This window comes from Pogona vitticeps, chromosome 2 (assembly GCF_051106095.1).
Source record: "Pogona vitticeps strain Pit_001003342236 chromosome 2, PviZW2.1, whole genome shotgun sequence".
NCBI classification, from domain to species: domain Eukaryota; kingdom Metazoa; phylum Chordata; class Lepidosauria; order Squamata; family Agamidae; genus Pogona; species Pogona vitticeps.
Window position 1 is genome coordinate 174,464,155 of NC_135784.1, and position 22,084 is coordinate 174,486,238.

General features: G+C 41.9%; 1 protein-coding gene across 1 annotated transcript; it reads left to right on the top strand.

The window, feature by feature from the left end:
* The first annotated feature begins 4,667 nt into the window (after positions 1-4,667).
* Positions 4,668-16,290, top strand: LOC110070809 (olfactory receptor 13H1-like). Its single transcript, XM_078386447.1, has one exon. It carries the CDS (start codon positions 12,416-12,418, stop codon positions 13,346-13,348), a length of 933 nt encoding a protein of 310 aa, XP_078242573.1. The 5' UTR covers positions 4,668-12,415; the 3' UTR covers positions 13,349-16,290.
* The last annotated feature ends 5,794 nt before the right edge of the window (positions 16,291-22,084 follow it).

The window sequence follows — 22,084 nt, forward strand, 5'->3', positions numbered from 1 at the left end:
TCACTGCCACAGTTAGTGATGCCCTTGGGCTGTTCCCAGTGTTAAAAAAAGAATACAGCAAGGTATTGCAACTTCTTCATGATAACTTTAGGGAGAGGTACAGAAATAATCAGGAAAAGCAGTGAGATGTTGGAGAGGATTGCCTTTCTTTTTTGCTTGCTAGCCAAACCAGCTTGGGAAGTTTTAATTTGCTTCCTTTTTGGAATTCCTTTGAAATTCTTGGTTAATTCACCTAATTGCTAGAGTATACATTCTAATAACTGGTTGAGATACTTGGGTATCAAAGTGCCTAAGCATTCGGTATATATCAAGGTGAGACTCTGTAGACTGTAAAATGCATGCAGCCCCCAAAGTTAATTTTTGGTCCCTCCCAGTCCCTGCAGACACCCATCTTGCCAGAAATGTGTACATTTTTTGTCACAGAATAAAACAACTTGCCAATCAATGACAAAATCCTGTTGTAGTAATTTATACCTGCCAAGGAGATAATGTAATCGGTCACAGGCTTCTCTTGCTCCTTGGAGTTTCCGAGTCTACCCTTTTTATCCTGGAGAAGCCTTTGGGAGCCTCAAAATGGGAGGGAAAGTCATTTATACCAAAAAATAACCACTGACATCCTGTGTATTGTTGTTACTTTAGAAAAGCTTTGAACCATCGCTTGTTTGACAAATGAAACATATAAATGCCAAAAATCAGATGCTTTGTCATTAACTTTTAATTTTTATTTGTTTCAAATTTAAATAACATTTCTATTGCATAACATGAATTCATAATTAATAGAAAGGCACCACTTGCCAACTTAACATCAATTAAAGATTCTTTTAAATCTTTGTGAGGTAAGATAAAGTGGGCTAGTGACTTAAGAATAACCATTAGAAGTGAAAACAATAGGGATCCCAAGCATGGTTCTCCCTGAACACTCATTACAGCACAACCCATCTTATTAAACTGGCACTTTTGGACAGCTATAGAGTTGGTGCAGATTTCTTAAAAGCATGAAGTGTAACCCAGTTTGTCAGCCACAGAGACTGGCGAAATGTTAGGAACAACCTTCAGAACCTGAAAAAGAACCTGAAAAACCCACAACAACCATCAGATCCCACCTGTGAAAGCCTTTGAGAATATGATGATGATGATGATGATGATGATGATGATGATGATGATGATGATGATGATGATGATGATGATGATGATGATGATGATGATGATGATGGGCCATTCCAGTAATTAGATATCCAGCTGGAATAATAGATTGGATTCAAAACGAATTAGGAGAATTGGATTGAAAAACACCGAAACTAATGAACACGCATCACACACAGATTATATTTACCACAAAAAATCAGAGGCCATGGATTACTGCAAATACAGCATATAGTAGAGGAAGAAAAAAGCCTAAATGATTATATCAGTACAAGCAGAGAAAAATTACTAAAAGCAGTGAAAATTTAGAATACAGTGGTGCCCCGCATAGCGACGTTAATCTGTTCCAGGAAAAATGTCGCTACCCGGAATCATTGCTATACGGAAATAAAAACCCCATAATGCGTTCCTATGGGGGATAAACTCACCACTAAGCGGAATTCCTCCATAGCACTGCCATTTTTGCCGCCTCGGTAAGCGAACAAATCTCGCGAAAACGCTGCATGCGGCCATTTTGTTGATCCGGCGGCCATTTTGGAACCGCCAATCAGCTGTTTTAAAACATCGCCATGCGAAGATCGGTAAGCGAAATGCTTACCGATCACCGCAATGTGATGTTTACCCTATTTAAACATCGCAATGCAATCGCTTTTGCGATCGCAAAATCCGCATCGCTATGCGGATTCATCGTTAAATGGGGCGCTCGTTATGTGAGGCACCACTGTAGTTTGAAAACAACAGAAACAAAGGCTCGATATAAGAAACAAAAATCTGAAAATAAATTAAACAGCTGGGGGAAAAAGCCACTACATGGATAACATGTGAGAAATATTGATGGAAGGCATGATCATAACTCCTCCAAACCAACGTGATGAAAGCTACGTTCCAAGGAATTAGTGCTCACAGGAAATGTCAACTCTGCCAAGAAAAAGATGATACTGTGTCACATCTCATCTGTGAATGTCCAAAGATTGCACAAACAGATTACAAAGTTAGACATGATAAAGTGGCAAAGTTAGTGCACTGGTCATTATGCAAAAAATATAACTTGCCAGCCTCCAAAAACCCATGGGTACATCAGGTAAAGAAGATATCAGAAAATGAGGAAGTCAAGATCTAGTGTGATTTCTGGATCCAAACAGATAAACACGAACATAACATCAGACATCATACTAACAGAATGAAGAAATGTCTAGATCATTGACATTGCAATTCCAGAGGGTGCCAGAGTTGAAAATAAAGAACTGGAAAAACTAACAAAGTACTGTACAAAGACCTGGCAACTGAAACATCCCACCTCTGGAAGAAACCTATTTCAGTGGTCCCCATAGTCATTGGGGCTTTGGGAACAATATCAGGAAATTTCACACAGTACTATAAGCAGTTGCAGAGCATGATCTCCCTTGGCATTTAACTAAAGGCCAGTCTTTGGAACCACCTCTGAGCCGTATCAGCCATAATCCTGAAGGGCCAACAGGAGTAATTTGGCTTGTGAACCACTAGGGAAGGGTTTCAAGCACAAATGTAATCTTCTCGCTCAAAGAAGGAGCATGGCAGAACAGAATGAACAGGAACTGTGTAAATTCCTTTTTCCACAACGCTTTCCTGAACTTTGAAAATGGACGCCAGCATCACCCCATCCTTTCTCCATTTGTGATTATGTTCTTTCTGAAATACACATGGGAGGAGGGGTAATTTTTCTTTCATATCATAAACTTAAGATGTGGAAAGAGCCAGCATGACTTTCATCTCGGGAGGAGAGTGTGTGAATGTATACCCTTCAAGGGAAGGATTCTGAAAAGAGAATTACACTGTTAGCTCAAGGTGTTTTCTCATAGGTTATTCTCTTTGTTCAGCAGAAGTGTGCTCAACTTAACTTGAGACTGAATTGTACATTTTACAAAAGATTTCACTCTTCTCTCAAGTCTTTGGAAAACTAGCATTAGGTAAGAAACAACATGTACATAATGGAAGCAGATCATGTCCTGCACTGCAACACTAGGCATAATGACTTGGAAGGAAAACTGAATTCAATGGAACTTGCTTCCAATTGAATGGCTGTAAATTGTAGTCTTAATGTAACTGTTGTATTATATTATAGGAGCTGAGTCTTACTTGGATGTTAGTAGTGAGACTTCCTTGTGTCTAAAAACCACAGGCCAATTGAGCAGAAACAGAGCAGCCTACAAGGTAAATATAACTCTGTTTTCCAATGTCCTGGTGCTACGCGCCATCTTTTACCCCTTGCTGCCCAAGGCACTGACTTCACTCTGCCTTGCAATAGGTCCAGCCCTACAAAGAGATAAGAACAATCAAAAGTAATAATTCCCAGACAGTGTTCCTTCAGCCAGTGGCCTATAAGAGGCAAGAGGCAAATGAAGATGAGGAGTTCTGTGATTCCATTAAGAAAGCTACATGCTGTTTCATTTCAGGATTCCTTGATCTTCTGACATTCCCTACCCTCCCTGAAATGAACATTTTCTTGGCCTGGATTATTGTGTTCTAATCAAATTATATGACTGAGCCTCTAACTACACAGCCAAATGCTGTTGGATTTTTTTCTGCTTACCAAATAGATAAATTCAGTTTTTTAAAAAAACTGATCATATGACACAAAGGCCATTTCAAATCAGTCTGGCCCTTTTCGCTTCCAATGTGGATTTTTTTCCCTCTCTCTGTCTCTGGGAGCTTTTTCTGCTTTTCAAACTGAAATGATTTGAACAGACTTTTCCCCATGTGATCAGTTGTCTCTTTCTCCGAAAGGAGCCAGGGGTGTCTGTGAGTGGAGTTGTGGTGATTAAATCGGGCCATGATGTTTAGGGATGGCAGGAACACTCCCTCCTGCTGTCTGTCCCCAGAGTGTCCCTTATCTTTATGTATTTCTGTGTATGTTCTGAAGAATTCTTGGATGCTGCCCCCTTTTCCCTAATGCTGTGCATCCTTTAAAAATAAAGCGGTTTGACAGCAAATCATAAAAGGAGTGGAAGGAAGGAAGGAAGGAAGGAAGGAAGGAAGGAAGGAAGGAAGGAAGGAAGGAAGGAAGGAAGGAAGGAAGGAAGGAAAGGTGTAGGTGGGCTGAGATGCACATTGCATCCTATCCATGTGTGGACACTGAATCAGAAACAATTTACACCCCCTGCATGATCACAAACTAAAATGGAAGATAGGCTGTGAATTCAACTGCAGGAATTGCCCTGATTCAGTCTGTCAGTATAGTCTCAACCTCAATAATTCAGAATGGTTTAAAATTAGGCTTTTATTGTTTTCCCTGTCCTCATTTTCTGAATATTACCAGGGCTTTACATGACACTGCCCTCCATTCACAATCCTCTCCTGTTTTCCTACTGCTTCTTTCATCTTTTCTTCTGCAGAAATGGTGCAAAATCCTAACAGCCCGATCCAGGTGTCAGCTGCAGCTGCTGCCAGTCATTCCTGTGACAGCTCCCTTGAGTAGCTTCTCTCAATTTGTCTCTTTCTGAAGCCTTCAAATGCACTGAGTAAGAAGCTCCTTCTACTGTGAGAAATTCTTGCCCTCTCTCCTAGTTTACTTTTTTGGTTGCAAAAGTAGTTTCTTTAATTTTAGATGGGAAACAACAACTTACCTCAGATATTCAAATGTTGGGAACAATTGTTTAAAATAACAGAATAATAAGACCAAAGGGGAGGAAAAAAATACAAACAGCTGGAACTACAATAACTGTTTTGGAAAGCTTAAGTTATGTGAGATGAGTGGTTGACATAATACAGGAAGAAAATACCACTCCATAGATGGTTTGGGTTAAAACTCTCATAATCCCCTTACCTTTGGTCATTATGATTGGAGCAACTCCAAGTTGTTCCATGCATTTCCGTGACAGAGCACAGCTAGGCAGTTGAAAAGCAAGGAAACAGACGGATACAATACATGAACAATAGAAGGATGCCAGTTCTTGGGTACCAGTGATGAACATTGCAATCACAAATGGTTCGAAGCATCTCCAGTGTTCTTCAAACTAATGTTTATATTGTATAACCCCAGCTGACTTGGTTAATCAGTGCAGTATATCAAGACCCCACACCTTCATGTAGTAGCCTCTTAAATTCAAAATATCTCAGTTTCTAATACTAAGCACAAGTGATTTTTACTGCTGTTACTGCAAGCAACAATCTCTTTCTGTTCATTGAAACGTGACTTTCAAGAATAAAAGTAATATTCAAACAGTTTCAAGTCAGTATTTAAGACATTGTAAACTGCCCCCAATACAATCTATGTAGTATAGCTTCTACCCATGTCCACCGGGAGTGTATGAAATCTCTTGTCCAATATTGCTCTGCATTATTCAGATTTATTTGAATGTAGTGGCTGGTGTGATTTCTCACTAAAATATAGCCAATCCTTATTGATATCGGACCTATTCTTAAATTTAAATTTAATATTCTACTTATTTCTTTAAAAACCAACTTCTAAAACTTAAATATAAATTCACATTCCCACATGTGGAAGTAGGTTCCTACTTCTTACTCACATCTCCAATGTATCTTGGAGCATTTTTATCCATATAATTCAATTTCACTGGTATTGTACCATCTCCAGACTAATTTATAATCATTTCCTTTAATTCATACAGATATACTATACATTTTAAAATTCTTTTATTCCATAAATTATCCCACTTCTCACTATTTACTTCCTCTCCCAAATCTGTGTCCCATAGCATTTTTAAATTGTCTTGCTGACCCTCTACTTCTATTAGTATTTTATAAATTTTATATTTCCCACTGAATCAATGGGCCTACTTAGTGCAATTTACTGTGTTAAGCAACAGGATGTTGACCTCTGTGTTTCTGTGTGAACCTCCTACATAGTACATTGCAGACATGATTCCAGAGTTCATGTGTCCCAGTTTCCACTTTTGTATATTAAAAAAATCTATACAATTTTGTTACAATGTCTTCTATTATTTCAAAAATACTCTTTTTCTTGGAACATTTTAACCCATTCCAACTCTCTGCTTTGAAGCCAGGATTTGAGCATGAAATTACTTTACTTTCCTCTTTTGTTCTCTGTTTCTGTTTCAGAGAGGATTTGAAAAAAAAATTACTGTCTTGCTCTGCTTTTTTTACTTATCTTTGTTTTTGTTCTCATTATTGCCATAGCCATCCACCTTCTGATTTCCTTTTATGAAATAGTTGATACTCTCTACCCAAGGCTATTATCTGTGATACAAAATATTACATTGCTTGAAGTAAGCAAGCAATAACACATTTCAGAGACTATAATTCTACTTGAGAAACTTGTACAAAAGTTATTTAATCTAACGTCTTCCTTCCGACTATCTTCCAGAAAGTCCCCTTTACATTCCTGTTTCTCAGGCTGTAGATCAGAGGATTAAGCATGGGGGTCAGAGCGCCATAGGCCACAGATATGATCTTGGTCAGAGACAGATTTCCCTTGTGGCCTCAAGTACATGATCTCACAGCCAGGTGAGAGCTACAGGTAGAGAAAGCTTTCCTACTAGCCTGTGCTGAGCGGATGTGATGGACAGCCAGACCTATACGCCCATATGTCAAAACTATGAAGCCAAAGGGTAGCAGCAGGACAAAAAGCCCAGAAATATGCATGAAGAGTTCACTGGTCCGTGTGTCAGAACAAGCCAGTTTGAGAAAAGACGGCAGCTCACAGGCAAAATGGTTGATAATGTGTCGGCCACAGAAGTCTGTAGGCTGCAGCAAGACTTTGATCAGGGTTAACAGGAAAGCAAGGCTCACTGATGCCCCCACCAGTCCAATGCAAACCGCCAAGTTCATGATCTGCAAATAGTGTACTGTAGTGGACGGCATATAGCTGCAAAGCAGTCATATGCCATGATAGCCAGAACAAAACATTCCACAGCAACAAAGAGGGCTCCAAGATATATCTGTGACAGGCATCTGATGAAGGAAATTGTGGGCATGTAGATAAAGCAGTTGGCCATGACCTCAGGAGCTGTATTGTTGATGAGGGTGAGGTCTATGAAGGAGAGCACAGAGAGAAAGAAATACATGGGGGTGTGAAGCTGAGGGTCTATAAGAACCAAGAGGACAATGATACCATTGCCAAGAACACTGACAAGGTACACCAACGTGAGAAACTAAAAGAACGTAATCTGAGCTCTGGGGTGTTCAGATAGTCTAATTAAGATGAACTCTGTCACCATGGTTTGATTAAAAGTTGCCGTTAGTTGATATTCTGAGCCTTGTCTGTCCCGTAGGCAAAAAGGAGTGACAGTTTTTCAGATGTGGCACTGGAGGAGGATTGAGATTATTTCTGAGGTATTTTCTTTGAGTTTGATGTCTACAAATCATGTTTCTTATGGTCGTTCTCCTGCATATCACCAGACAAGACCAAGTATGTGACCCGCACCCTATTCATGAGATCTGGAGACCCCCAAAAATACAAAGAGAAGAAAATACACCCTTTAGCTTTGTCCATTCATCTCTCTGCATGCACCCATGTGTACCTGCTGATCCACGTGGGCATAGGCAGAGAGAGGAAGCCTAACTGAAGAGGGTCACCCCCTGCTGTCATTTCAAACAGCGAGGGGGCGCGATTCCTTTCAGTCTGGCTTCTACCATCTGCCTCTGCCCGCACAGATCCCATGTGGGCATAGGAAGAGTGTGGAAGCCTGACTGAAGGAAATCCCCTCCCCCTTTGTTTACAATGAAACGGAAGCTAGGCTGCTGAAATGGAAACTGTTGTGGAGGTAGCAGCAGCAGAGCAGGAGTAGGCAGCAGGATAAGGTAGGGATTGGGAAGCGACACAGCAATGGGAAGGGGGTGGGGGACCCAGTGTAAAAAGACCCAACGAACCAACAAATCAATTTGCTGTTCATCGGGTCACTGGGGGGCAAATTCGTAGTTTATGGGTTATCAACCTTGATGATCCATGAACCAACATTTTGCTGGTTCATCCCCATCTCTAACCAATACTATTATTTTCTTGAAATCATGGAGGATGGATGAAATATTGGAGGACTGGAAGAGAGCTAATGTCCCTATTTTCAAAAAGGGCAGAAAGCAAGAATCAGTGAACTACAGACTGGTCAGCCTAACACCGATCTCATGAAAAATTCTGGAGTAGATTATAAACCAGTCATTCTGCAAACACATTGAAAACAATGCAGTGATAACTAGAAGCCAACAAGTTTTGTCAAGAACAAATCCTGCTAGCCTAATCATATTTCATTTTTCTTAAAAAATGTATAGCTTCCCTGCTAGATGGTGGGAATACTGTAAACATAATATGTCTTGAATTCAGCAAAGCCTTTGACAAAGCACCCCATGATATTCTGATTAGCAAGCTAACTACATGTAGGCTGGATAGTGCAAGTGTCAGATGGGTACACAGTTGGTTACAGAATGGTACTTATCAATGCTCCTTCTCACATTGGAAGGAATAACAGGTGGGGTACCATAAGGCTCAATCCTGGGCCTGGCGTGCTTCGATATTTTTACTAATGACTTGGAAGAAGGAGTTCAAGGAATACTTATCAAATTTGTGGATGACACACAATTGGGTGGAATAGCTAATACCTTGGAAGACAGGAACAAAAGTCAAAAAGATCTTTAGGCTTGAGCACTGGGTTGAAAGCAACAGAATGAAATTTAGCAGGGATAGGTGTGAAGATCTACACCTGTGGGGGGGAAAACAAATGCACAGTTACAAGATGGGGAATACTTGGCTCAGAAACACTATGCACAAGAAGGATTTTGGAACAGTTGCCAATCACAAGCTGAATATGAGCCAACAGTGTGATGTGGCTGAAAAAAGAAGAAGAAAATAATGCAGTATTTTAGACTGCATTAGCTGAAGTACAGTCTCCAAATTCTGTCAAGTACTCATCCTCCTCAATTCGGCATTGGTTGGGCCTCATTTTCAGTACTGTGTCCAATTCTGGATACAACACTTTAAGAAAGATGGCAACAAACTGGAACAAGTTCAGAGGATGGCAACAAGCTTCCTGTTTCATTGCATTTTGTCTCTTTATAAGGTTGTGTGTCTTTCCTCCATTGATATGTTCATTGTCTCCAAATACAAAAGAATATTTGTCAACCTCCACATGATGTGGAGATGCATACAGTACATGGAAGGGAAATGTGGCATTACACGAAATAATGCTCCTGTTGGCTTTCCCATCTATGGAGAGCAGTGTCACATCCTCCCTGCAGAAAAGCCATCTTTCTCTGTATGTTACAGTCCTGGTCAGAAGCTCTTCATGGAGACCCTTTGGACCAAACTGTGTAAAAAGAAGTAGCTAAGAAGTGGACAAATAGTTCAGGAGAGCAGAATGAGAAACTTGCTTGCTGCTGACCTCATAGAAGTCATGGTTTTTTCCCCAGACCTCTCCATCAGAACAATAGTACTTCATCTAGCATTGCTCTTGGAACCAGGGGGAGAGAATGGCAGATGATGATCCAGAATTAACAATAGATCATTATCCTGACATGCTGATACAAACTGATTTCCCTTGGAACTCAATTAAGGCCAGTCCTTGGAATCCCCTTTGGGCCCTGCCCATTATTAACCCAGAAGGACCAAGAGGAGCGGCTTGACTTGTTAACCATTGGGGAATGCATGTGAGCAGAAGCATTATCTTCTCTCCCAAAGAATGAGCCTGTTTGTTCAGGCTTCTGCAAAGGAGTTTGCAGAAACTCCTTTCTGCATGAACCTCTCTCCCAAAGTGCTTTTGGGGAAGAAAGAAAACACTAGGACACTTCCCTTCTTTTTGCCTACAGTTTTCTTTCTTCTGAACTGAGCCTTCTTGAGCTTTCCCTTCTTTCAGTTCCTTGCCCTTATAGTATGGTGGAACCTGCAGGTGTAAGCTTCACCGGCCTCACCAAACTCCAAAAGGACACTGTGTGAATACCTTCCAAAGAAAGATTCATTGATGTCAATTGGCAGATCCAACTGAACTCTTATCGTCTTGAAGAAAGGTATGACTTGCGTATCGCACAGATTTTCTTGTGACCTACCCACATGTCATTGTAGAGTGGTGGATGTCCTTAGTTTAGACTGAATTGTACACTTCATTTAAAAAATCTTGATCCTCTGCCAAGTCATCATTGGGAAAACTAACACTGGGGGTGGGGGAATTGGGTTTGTTCTTAGTTCTTTATGTTTTGTGCATACAGCCACCCAGATTTTCACTGCAGGGGCGGTATAAAAATGCATGAAACAAACAAACAAATAACAATTGCAAAGAAGCAAATATATGCCAGGCTTGTCAAACATGTTTTGCTGAACAGGGCAAAATATTGGGGAGAGTAATCTCCCAATATTTCATATACAAATCTTCCTTAGACTGGGAACTGACTCATGCTTGAGTGCTAGCAATGAGACCAACTAACTAATCAATGGCATCAGAAGGCATCAGAGGAGTTCAAGGATACAGAGCAGCACACTTGGCTCCCTGTGTTCCCTGATAGGTTTGATTGTCCTCAGAGATAAGAAGCGTTTAAATATTAAATCTCAAACCATGTGCCTTGAAATTTTTTAGAGGGGGTAATTAATTAGTCCAACGACAAAGCCTCGGTTATGATTCTTTGCTCTGGCATTCTTTTTGTCCTTACATCATGTTGTGATTAAATTAGTCTTAATTGACCAACTTGGGATAACATCTTTCTCTCCACCAAGCCCCTCTGCTTTCCAACCTGGTCAGAAACATGTCAGGTGAAAAGTTCTTTGAATGGTGAGAAACTCTTACTCTTCCTAGTCACTTAGGTTTTTGGCTGTATATAATTTTCTTCAGTTTTAACTAAGAGATGACAGTGTGTTTCAGAGGACAACATGCTGAGAAACACAAGCCCTGTTCAGTTGATCTGTAATCCAACTTTGCAAGATGTAGAGAGAGGAAAGACTAGTGATAGTTCCCTCATTGTATTTGCCAGGAATGAGATCTTGTTGGTTTTATGCTTGGAGGTAATGCTATACACAGGAAGGAACCTTCCTTCTTGTTCCTCCTTGTGAGGAAAAAGTGATTAGGGAACTGGGCAGAACTAGCCACCCCACTGACAACTCCAGGCTGAGCAATGATGGAATAGGGCCAACAATTTCAAATTACAAAGTAAGACCCCAAAGGGAGGGAACTGAGGCACACAACTCATGGAAACACATTCCTAGAGAAAAGTCGATAGTCCAAGGAGACATACTATGACTCCCATAATCCCCTACTTCTGGTCATGCTGGCTGGGGTGCCTGAGAACTAAAATCCCAAATATCTAGAAGACAAAACCTTCCCAACCTCTACTGTTGGTCCTCATTTCAGACAGCTGGCACGAATATCCATTTCAACAATTGGACCATATATGGATAAAAGAGTTGAATGATACAAGTATAATGCTGCCAGTTTCTGGTATAAAAGTGGCAACATTTTTTCCTCTATTCAGAATAGTATGGAACATTTCCTATATTTTTCAAACTTACTGACTGCACTTAGTCCTTGTTCAGTCCTGCTTGCCTGGGTAAATGTATTAAACAAACATATGTGTCACAATGTCAGAGACCACTCTCTGGGATCTCTCTTAATTCCAAATATGTAGTCTACAGAATCTGTTTCAATTCCATACATTTACCTTCTGTGCTTCTTATGGAAATCATCATATGAAACAATCTTTTTTCCAAAAAAAAAAAAAAAAGATACTATAGCTGAAGTCCTGTTACAGAGCATAACAAATGGCAACAAGAGTAGGCCTATTTCAATCTCTGGAACTTAACAGAGGCATTGACTCACTAAATCTCCACTGATTCAATGGGTCTGCTCTAGAGCAACTTACTGTGCTAAACAGCAAGATGTCAACCTATTAAAAGTAATAAAAACTGTCTTAGAGTTTAAATTTTAAAGATATTCAAAATCATACTATCTTTGTCCAATACACACAAGGTATTTTATACCTTATTCTGATCTCCATAGGGAATGTATGTCCATGGGAAATGTATGAAATCTTATATTGAACTCTCATGTTTCCACCTGAATTTCTGCTATTTATCTTTGATATTCTAGGTGTTATAATACACCCCTGAAAACCTGATTCCCATGGTGCTGTAATGTATGAAAGTAGATAGCAAGCCATGAACTTCAGCATGCATGTCTTCTATGCTGGATTCTGACCTTAAAAACATTCTTCTGAGCAAACACGAAAGAGGCCCAATTTTTAAAAATATTATAAACCATCTCAGTTACCTTTTACTTGCTTCTTTAACAACACTTCATTCATTTTTGCCTACAGGGAACGACAAAGCTCAGAAAATCAACTAATGGCCACTTTTAATGAAACCATGGTGACACAGTTCATCTTAATTGGACTATCTGAACACCCCAAAGCTCGGGCGGTCTTCTTTTGGTTCCTCTTGGTGCTGTACCTCGTCTGTGTTCTTGGGAATGGTGTCATTGTCCTCCTGATTCTTGTGGACTCCCGGCTTCACACCCCCATGTATTTCTTTCTCTGTGTGCTCTCCTTCGTAGACCTCACTCTCATCAACAATACAGTTCCTGAGACCTTGGCCAACTGCTTCATCTACATGCCCATGATTTCTTTCACCAGATGCCTGTCCCAGATGTATCTTGGCCTTCTCCTTGTCTCAACAGAATGCTTTGTTCTAGCCATCATGGCATATGACCGCTTTGTAGCTATATGCCACCCACTACACTATATACAAATCATGAATTGGCCAGTTTGCATTGGTCTGGTGGGGGCATCGGTGAGCCTTGCTTTCCTGTTAACCCTGATCAACGCCCTACTTCAACCTACAGACTTTTGTGGCCAACACGTCATCAACCATTTCGTCTGTGAGCTGCAGTCCTTCCTCAGACTAGACTGCTCCGAGAGCCACACCAGTGAGCTATTCCTTCACATTTCTAGTCTTTTTGTCCTGCTACCACCCTTTGGCTTCATAGTTTTGACATATGGACGCATAGGCCTGGCTGTCCATCGCATCCGCTCAGCACAGGGTCGTAGGAAAGCTTTCTCTACCTGCAGCTCTCACCTGGCTGTGGTCAGCGTCTTTTATGGGACCATCATGATCATGTACTTGAGGCCACAGGAGAAATCTGTGTCTGACCAATCAAAGATCATATCTGTGGCCTATGGTGGTTTGACCCCTATGCTTAATCCTGTGATCTACAGCCTGAGAAACAGAGATGTAAAGGGGGCTTTCTGGAAACTGGTTGGTAGGAAGACATTAGATTAAATATCTGTTCACACCTATTGCTTGTGGTGCAAAATGATTTTGTGCTTATCTGGAAAACATTTCCCATAAGATCAACCAGTTATGAACACAATGTATAGTTTTATCACTTTATTTCCTGAGATTCACTGACAGCTGGTATTCAAGAGGGCTGGAGGGTTGGCTCCTTATGGGGAGAACCTCACAGACAATGTAAGCAAAACTAAAATGTAATTGTAAGTAAGGTTTACCATAGGCAAAAAGAAATACATTTAGGAATAGCTGGCTGGATAGCTTAGTGACTTAGCTCAAGCCAGAGGTTGGAGGTTCAATTCCTCACTGTGCCTCCCGCAAAGCAGAGCCAGCCTGTGTGGCCTTCGGCAAGCTGCATATTTCTAGGGTGCACCCAATAGAAGGGAATCGGGAACCACTTCTGTGTATTCTCTACCTGGAAAAAACTGGAAAGGGTTGCATTGTTAGGTCTTTAAGAAGAAGAAATGTAATTAACAATTGGTTAGTGCAGGTGGAGTTATTTAGTCACTGCCTACAGGACAATAAGGACACAGCCATGTGGAATTCACTACCATGAGGTGAACCACTAATTTGATTTGTTGGAGGTAGTATAAATTAAGAGACTGGTTAATATGCCCTTCACAATTCTATTTTGACTGTCATGCTTATGTTCTGTCTGTTTGCTGAATGCCTATATTTATGTTCCTGTGAGCACTGTGTAAATATGTACAATAAGTAAATATTCTCTGCACTTATTCCTGGTGTCTTGCTGTGTGCCTTACTACGCTGGAGCTTCTGGTCCAAACCTTCGTAAGGAGAAAATCTTCTGCTGTGGTTTTAAATGCTAACAGCCATAAATCAGAATAGACTTGATGGCACACAATTGTTGTAAGGGCTGACCAACACAGAAAAATAGGCTTTGAAAAAGAGCATCAGTCATTGCAAATGGGGAAATGGGGTTCAAGCAGCTGTAACAAGTATAATATTAAGTGTTAGGAAAACAAGATGAAATACTGGTTGGAATCTACAGTGAAGAGACTAGGACATTTATTTCCTACTCTGAAAGCAGACAGAAGGGTCATGATGGTGGAAATTTCCAAAGGGAAACAGTATTATAAATTAGCAGGGGACATTTTAGCAAAAGCAGAAACTAAGATGAGGGAACCATGCCTGGTCTCTGCAAAGTGGAAACCAGAGAGCCACACAGAAAGGCAGGCTTGGACACTGTGGCCTCCACACATAAATTGCTCTTTGATTTTTAAAACATAATTATTCATAAAAACATAAACAAAAGCAAACAAACCTAAAAGAAACTGTTCATGCAAAACAACAAAAAGAATTATACAAAACATTCCAGGCCCCTGACTGGGACCATTCAGAGATATAACTGATTTTTCCTGCCTTTATGGAGCCCCTTTCCAAAATTGTATTGATTCTTGTGACTGTATACATCTCTTCCCCTTTCATAAATATAAAATCAGTAAATTAGGCCCAAATATTTGTAAAAATATTCTTATTTATCAATCCCTTCATTATATATCACACGTGAATGTGTCATTAAGAGTTATATTATAAATCTCTTTATACCATTCATTTAATTGAAAAACATACTTTATCTTCCAGTTCCTAGCTATCATTAATCTTGCTGGTGTTAATAAACTTGAAATTAATTATTTTGTTGTCCAGTTACATTGCTACTTATCGAATATGTACAACAGGGTGATTTTAGAACATACCTCCAAATTTAGCTTAGCTTTGTTGGCCGACAGCTGAGCAGGCCAGTCTTAGGAATGAACACACCACACACATGACTGGAAGGAAAAGGCCACAGCTTTATTGATCAAAGCAGCAATTTTATCTGGCCTAACATTGGGACTGGATCCAGTTTATTGGGAGACCGAAGGCCCCAAAGTAAGCAATCGCCTTCCCAGATCCCTCTGAGAGATAACCCAGGATAGCAGACCCTGGGAGACCACAGAAGTGTATGCCACGCAATGGCTCCCTGCTGCTCAGGGGCAAAACTGAGCTCCTGCAACCCCACCAAGCTCCACTCCTGGTTTCCACACCAGCCAGGATATGCAGGTCTCCACCTGCTGTCCTCCGGCCACCTGGGTCCATCCCGATGCTCCAAGGCTCAGTTCCCACCACAGAACTGCAGTTGCAACTGATCCACCCTGGCTCCCCTAACATCTCCAGGACAGACATCCTGTCCCCTATCTGAAAGATGCACCCCATCTGGTCGGAACTAAGGGGCCATCTGATGAGAAATGTCCAGATGCTTGATCCAACCACCAAGTGACCCACGACCCAGATCACTTTCTGACAAGCAATATTCACCCTCCTGGGGTCACAGGTTCATCTCCATATCTGTTTCTCAAGGAGGTCAGACCACATCATCAATCATGGGCCAACTATAGATCTTCCTGCATTGAGAGTGTTTAGTCCAAACTGTGGGGCTAGCAAGGTCACTTTCACCCAGATGGAACAGCAGCACATCAAGTGGCCCATGATATCTCAAACAACGCCAGAGAAAAGGCATGAGCTGCTCCCATTACATGCCTCTGCATCACAACCACATCAGGTGCACTGCGTCCTCCAGGCTAAGATGCTGTCCTCAGCCAGTGGGACTCGTATGCCATCCCGCCCAGTAGATGATACTGTGTACCAACAGCCAAATATGCTTCAGGGAACCTGTAGGCAGAAATAAGAAAAAGGGGAAAACTCGGTGTAATGCAGGAAGTCTGCAAATCTAAGACCTATAAGAGTTTGACCACCAGTTCCCAAGAGCTTGGATCTGTTCTGGGGGCAAACCTATAGCAGCCGCCGCAGTTGCCACACCAATGGGTGTCCCCAAACCACCAGAATGCCTGGAACAGTGACTTCTGAGTAGCATAACCAAACCAAATTCATGACACATGTGTATCTAGATTAGACAAGATACAGCAAGCCCTAAATCATCCTCAGGAACAAGATTCCAGGACCAATTTCAGGAGAGAGAGAGAGAGAGAGAGAGAGAGAGAGAGAGAGAAATCAATATTGCAAAAAAAAAAAAAATACCACCAGCTCAGAACAGGGACTTCTGAGAACAACAACCCAATGAAATTCCATCTTCCCATCTAGCAAGGAGGGGCAGAGGCAATCAGCCCCCAAACGCCCCCAGGAACAACATTCCTGTACCTGTTCTACGCACAAAATCCACATTGCAAGAATCAGTCCAGATCGACTTCTGGATAGGGCAGTTCAATGAAAACCACCTCTTGCACAAGACAAATGGAACCAAGCAACAACAGCTTGAAGACACAGAACAACAACACATGGCCTCTCAGTCTTCTCTTGTACAAGCTAAGCCAAAGTGATGGGCCTGGGAAGGCTGGCAGAAACCATACAGCCACCACCCGTTTTTTCTATGTGAACTGTGATCCCCGTGGAAGGTCAGTGGCTTGATGTGTTACTCCCTTCCAGTCATGTGTGCCTAATGAATTGGTTGCTGTCACCAGTGGGCCTTTTTGAAAATGTGGCACTTAAACCCAGAACAGGCCCTGCAATGTGATTCCTGGAGCTGTACTGTGGCTGGTTGCATCTCTCCCCTCGACTGCAATAGGACGGGGGAACGTTGGCACACTGTCTTACTTGGAAATTGCCAGTCTGAGCTGTTTTGCATAATTTTGCCTTCCCGCTTGAAATGGGTCCTGGAATGCGCTTCCTGCTTACACCATTCTCTTCTCATCTGATGCGACAAGGGAATATCGCCGTTCCGGGCTATTTTGTGCAATACAGACTTTTTGACTCGAACAGGTGTTGGAACATAGTCCCCGAGGCTATTTTGTGGCTTGCTTCATAAGTCCCCTCTCATTAGGGGGGGCAGATGAATTTTATTGGGCTGTCCTGCTCTGAAGTTGCTGTTCTAGGTCCCCCCTTCCCAAACCCTCCCCCACCACCAATATTGATTTCTTTATGGAGTTGATAGTGGAACATTGGTCCAATGGACGTTTTGGAACTGGTTGCATCAGATCCCTTTAGCCAGATGGGGCAGGTGAATTTTGTTGGACTTCCCTACTCAGTAGTCACTGTTCTGTGCTGTTTTTTGCAATATCAGTTTATTTTTGCTTGGAATTGGGAATGGAGTTCCTGAGGATGACTTCTGGCTTGCTGCATCTCTTCCATTGAGTCCCGCGTGTCATGAATTTGGTTCGATTATCCTACTTGGGAGTTGCTGTTCTGGGCCACAGTGTTTCATTTGGATGGGTTGAGGGTGGGGAGAGGATTTGGCCACAAATTCAAAATTCTGCAGCAGTTCCGTCATTAGACAGAACTTACTAGACCAGGGGTGTCCAACCTTTCACCTTCCCTGGGCCACATTAGAAGATGAAAATTTGGTTTGGGCCGCACATAAATTTGGTTTGGGTCCCATGGGGGGGCAGCCCTAGCCGTCCTCTGCAGCCCTGCTCCAAGCGTGCTTACCGACACCTGCGATCTCAGATAGCAGAGGCTGCCAGCTTCGACTTCAGCGGCTTTATGGGGCCGGAAGGGGGTCCACCTATTGACAGGGACGGCACAATGCAGTCACGCAGCCCCCCTCCCCTCCTGCTCCTTCCTTCCTTCCATCTCTCCCCCCCCCTACCGTTGTGATGTGCCCCAGCCACATTCTGGCCGCATGTGCCGGCAGTGTAACTTGAAAATTTGGAATTTCTTTAAAAATATAAAATTGCACTGGGCCACATTATGAGCCGACCTGGGCCACATGCGGCCCTCGGGCCGCAGGTTGGACAAGCCTGTACTAGACCCTGACCGCCAAAAGAGCAACATTATCATAAAAAGGGAAAGCTAGATAAAATCTCAAAAGGAAAAACCTGCCTAAACGGAGGGCTAAAGGACTTTCGGTCCCATTGTGAAGGTCTCCAGATATTAAGACTTCAGTTGAGGTCTTCTTGAGAATGCCATCACTGCTGGAGGCCCTCTTGGCAAGCATGGGGAAGAGGGTTTTCTCCTCTGTTGCCCTCAGGCTCTAGAGGGCAACGCTGCCATGGTAGCCATCCATTCCCACTCTTGCTTCTTTTAGGAGGAGTGAGAAGACACATGTCTTCAAACTGGAGGTTTTAAATGGTTTTGGTGTTTCATCAGTTCTCTAACTTTCCAAGAATGACCACTATGCTAAGCATTCTTCAAAAACAGAAACAGGATTATGTTCTTACACCTAATCACATCATCAATCACTATTTCCCTGAGAAGATACAGAAGAAGAAATGTGTGGACTCTAGAATATGTTCATTCCCTTAAGATCACTTAAGGCCGGCTCTTGTAAGAGGACATTGATAGCATGCGACATATATTTTGATTGGGATCAGATCAACACTGGGGAGGGAATAGAATAGTAGAATGGGGGGTTTTCTTGATAACAATTGAGGCCAAAAATAGTGGGATGTGATGAACAAACATCAGAACAATATTTTAGACCTCAAACCTAAAAATGAATTAACCCCTTATTGCTCCAAAACTCACCAAAACATTGGTCGAGAACAGTAACTTCCAAGTAGAATAATCCAACCAAATTCACAACACATGCATGACTACATGAGTCAGAAATACTGAGCCAAACATCATTTCTTCAGGGGCAACATTCCAGTATCTGTCTTGGGCAGAAAATCAGTTTTGGGGGAAAACAGTAGAACAGCCCACCCAGATTCAACAGTTGCTTCCAACAAGAGTGGATGAATGCACTGAGGCACAATGTGCCCCCAGGAAAAACATTCTGGTACCTGTTCTGCTTAGAAAATCAATACAGTACTACAGAAAACAGCCCAGAATTGTGACTTCTGAGCTGAACAACCCAGCAAAATTCACCTGTCCCATTTGACTAGAGGGGACTGATGCAAATAACCACAATACCAACCCCTCACACAGAGAAAATATTGTGAAAAACTACCCAGTAAAGCAGCCCAATGAGATTCACCCATCTTACTGCACTAGAGGGGAACGATGCAGCCCACAAAACACCTCCAGGAACAACATTCCCTTACCTGTTCTGGATTTTCTTATTTGTTGGTCATCTCCAGAAATGGCAGATGCTTGCATCACCTAGCCTTTACTCTGCTTCCTAAAGTTTAGCAACCTTGTTAGAAAAACTGGACTCTTAGAACATGCCACTTGTGAAAAAAGAAATATCAGCCAACCCTTGTTTTATACTGTGCAAGTTGAGACGGGCACAAACTGCTGGTTCGACAGTTCATCCCGTTTCATTTACTATGGCAACAGGTGTTTGGTGGTTTGATGCATTGCCCCCTCTAGCAGGTGCCCACTCGGAGGCAAAGCCCAGAGGAGGCAGGGCAAGGAAACTGGGATGCTGCCTCTGAGTGGGCACCCACCATTGCAGGGGGGCCACTGAACCACCAAATACCTGTTGTGGTGGTAAATGAACTAGAGCAAACCACCCACCTCTACTGTGTCACACTGATTGTTGGAAAAGCCAATCCACTGTTTCTGTTCCAGGTAATACTGTCCTGAGAAGCCTGTAGCATATTCATTTCCAGATTCAGCTCTTGGGGAATCTTTATGACAAGTCAAATCTCTTATTTGTACATGCCTAGACATTAATGACCCCTGACTTCTTTGCAGTTACAATGGCTTCTGCGATGCCAGTTGAAATTAAATTCAGGTAAGAAATACATGAAAAGATACATGAAAACAACTGTTTGGCTGTGAAATGAAATGTGCACCAGGGTTCCAATTACTGATAAAACCACCAACAAATTTATTATACCATGAGCTTTTGCTAACTGGAGTCCCCTTCAGGTGCATGAGGTATAATCCTCAGTTGACCATTCATTCATTTGGCAGACTTCTCATGCCTCGGTGACATCGAGATTAGACGGACACAATATGTTTCACCACTGCAAAAATGTTGAGTAGATATTCAGAACACAACAGCAAGGTGCAACTCCATTGGCAATCCCGTGGGAGTCAAGTCCCAATTACAATGGTCTTTGACATCCCAAATGGTAGTGAAAAGGATTATCTGAAAGGATGTCTTCACCTTTTGAATCTGGCTGCTCAGTAAGATAAACCACACAACTTGTGGCCCTTTGAGTGTTGCTGGACTTCAGGTTCCATGAGCCCCAACTACCATAGACAGTAATACAGGATACTGGGTGTTGAAATCAAACAATCCCTAGAGAGCCACAAGCTGCCTACCCTTGTTCTTCGGGACACCCACCAGCTGATCCCTGTTTTATGTACACCACACAGTTATGCATGGAAGGTAAAAGGTCCTGCCCGGAACTGCAGGACCTCAGCATCTGGACTATCGCCTTCTCTCCCAAATAACGTTTCTTGGGTCCTCTTTACCCTTGGTCTTTCAAGGTCTGTTGCTTTAGGGAGCATTTGAAGTTGAGGACAGGGAGATAGGAATCCTTCAGATTTTTAAAATGGAGTTGCTTCTCTGTCACTCTTGTCAGTGGAAATGGTGCCTTGTTTTTGTTTATTTTCTTCTCCTCTTTTCCTATGTGTTGGGTAGTGATTCAGCGTAGATACTTCTTCGTGTTGTTCTCTACCATCAACTCACCCCTGACTTGTGGCAACCCTATGAATGAGAGATCAATTGCTCAATTGCACTGCGCAGTTCTTGAAAACTTAAGCCTGTGGTTCCTTTAGGGAGTAAATCTATCTCATATTTGGTCTTCCTCTTTTCCTGCTGCCCTCCACCTTTTCCTGAATTATTGTCTTTTCTGGATAATCATGCCTTCTCCTGATGTGCCCAAAGTAGGACAGTTTCAGTTTCAACATTTTTGGCTTTAAGGATAGATCAGGCTTGATTTGGCCCAGGAACCATTTGTTTGTCTTTCTGGTGGTCCAGGGTATCCGCAAAGCTCACCTCCAGCACCATATTTCAAATGAATCAATTTTTCCCCTGACAGCTTTCTTTATTGTCCAGCGTTCACACCCATGCATGCTGATCAGAACTAGAGAGTGTGGACAATCTTGGTCTTGGTCTCCAATGACACATCCTTACACTTGAGGATCTTTTCTAGACCCTTCATTGCTGCCCTTCTAAGTATCGGTCTCCTTCTGAGTTCTCTACATTTGGATTGATGGTTGAGCCAAGGTATACAAAATCTCTAATTATTTCAATTTCTTCATTGTCAATACTAAAGTTGTGTAGTTCTTTCATAGTCATGATTTTTGCCTTCCTAATATTCAACTGCAGTCCCACTTTGGCACTTTCTTCTTTTCCTTTCCCTAAAAGCCCTTTCAAGTCATTGCTGCTTTCTGACAGTAAGAGAATGTTGTCTGTATATCTTAAATTACTGATGTCTCTTCCGCCAGTTTTCACTCCTCCTTCATCTGAATCTAGTCCAGCTTTCCATATGATATTTTCTGCATACAGATTGAACAAATCAAGGAGATAAAATGTTCCCTTCTCTGACACCTTTGCCTATAGGAAATGATTCTGTCTTTCCATGTACTGTCCTAACAGTAAGTTCTTGTCCATGATAGACAGTTCTACATCAGGACATTCAAGTGCTAAGTTACACCCATTTCTTTCAGAACAACCCATAGTTTCTCATGATCTGCACAGTCAAAAGCTTCACTGTAGTCTATAAAGCATAGATTGATCTTCTGAAATTTATTGGTGTGCTCCAGTACACAACAGATATCTGCAATATGATCTTGAGTGATTATTCCTTTTCATAATTCAGCTTGAACATCAGGCATTTCTCGATCCATATAAGATAAAAGCCTTTGTTGTAATAC